We start from the raw sequence: 1,602 nt of genomic DNA on the forward strand, positions 1-1,602 counted from the left end.
ACTGCCCTAGGATATGCATGGGGTGGGGCAGATGGGGCAAAGGGGCAGCAACGCCTGTTTAGTCACAGTCCTCTCTGTCCCATCGTTTCCCAGGGCCCTGCACATATTGTTTATGAAACAACTACTCTACTCTTCTTCTTCTCTCTGTGATGTGCATTTCTTTGCATTGAATACTAGACCCCTACCTCATCCATGTAATTCAGAAAAACATAGTCCTCATTTTTGCCTGGGTGTCTTTTGAATTTCAAGGTCTATGTTGATTCCCATATGTTCTCTATTAAATTTCTTGTGTGTCACTTCAACCTCCTCAAGGACAGGTCTCACCATAGAGGACTATCCCCTACAGGAGCCTCCACAGAAGCTTCTCAATAAAAGAGGCTTGGACACAAGGTCTGTGGACCCAGGGGTTTTGGTCTCACTTCCTCGTTATCTGTGTCACTGTGAGTAATGGTAGCTGCTCCCACTGCCATAACCTGTAGCACAGTAATAGTCAGCCTCGTCCTCAGGCTGCGGCCCCGAGATGAGCAGAAGCCCCGCATTGGCCGAGGCATCTTTGGACCCGGAGAAGCGGCTGGGGACCCCAGGGCCCTGGTGCTTATTTGAATCTGAGTAGTAGTACAGGAGATACCGGGGAGGGCTCCCTGGCTTCTGCTGGAACCAATTTATGTAGTAGCTTCCAACGTTGAAGCCACTGCTCAGGGTGCAGGTGAGTCTGGCTGTTGTTCCCGGAGATGCAGACAGGGAGGACGGCTGGGTCAGCACAGGCTGGGACAGGCAACCTGCAAACACAGACACTCGTCAGTGATGGAACCAGATATGCGGGGAAAATGTCCCAAAATGCTGAGCATGGGAAGCATCCTTTGAGGCCCCCCTGTGTCCCCGAGGCCAGTCCCTACCTGTGCAGTGAAACAGGAGTATGAGGACGAGAAGAGGCCAAGCCATGGTGACATAGACCCTAGTACCCACACTGGGCTGGGCTGCCCCAGGCCTCCTTTTCTCCTCCACCCTCTGCCACAGGAGGAGCTGTCCATGCAAATGAAGCCCATCTAGTGACTGCCCAGCCCCTCCCTGAGCCCTGGTGCTTCAGCCCAGCTGAAGGACACACCCTGGGGACGATGGAGGTTGGCTTCACCACTGGGGAGACCCCTGGGAGGAAGCACCTGCATGCACAACGCACAGGTCCCTGCTCGGGGGACCTTGCCACACCAGAAGGGACACACGCCGACTTCCCATCAGGGAGCCCAGAGCCCAGTCCCCAGGCCCAGGCTCTGCACAGTTGTGAACACACCACAGGGTACTCCCACAGCGTCCCCTCTTGGCTGACAGGCACATACCTCACTGTGTCCAACAGCCCTGAGAGCCCAGCTGGTTTCCTCAGCTCCGTTTGTTCACACATCCTTGAGCTGAATCATGGCCAATGTGATCCCATAATACTGCCCGTGATGACTGCAGTGTTTTGCACGCTCAGAAGGAGTCCTGGTCTCTGTGAGATGCAAACATTACCTCCCGTTAGTGGTAAGTTGTTGACATCTGGCAGAAGATACTGCAGACATCATATCCCTGCACTGGTGTGTGATGTAGCATCTGTAAACCTTGGGAATG

At 54.1% G+C, this 1,602-nt stretch overlaps 1 gene segment (V, D, J or C); it reads right to left on the minus strand.

The window, feature by feature from the left end:
• Positions 1–435: 435 nt before the first annotated feature.
• LOC124518501 (probable non-functional immunoglobulin lambda variable 5-48) lies at positions 436–955 on the minus strand. The segment is given in 2 exon segments: positions 436–779; positions 897–955. Coding segments are annotated over 2 exon segments (390 nt in total).
• Positions 956–1,602: the final 647 nt, after the last annotated feature.

The sequence above is a fragment of the Lynx rufus genome, unplaced genomic scaffold (assembly GCF_022079265.1).
Source record: "Lynx rufus isolate CCGP_SWC_20201006 ecotype Redwood Valley unplaced genomic scaffold, mLynRuf1.p SCAF_24, whole genome shotgun sequence".
NCBI classification, from domain to species: Eukaryota; Metazoa; Chordata; class Mammalia; order Carnivora; family Felidae; genus Lynx; species Lynx rufus.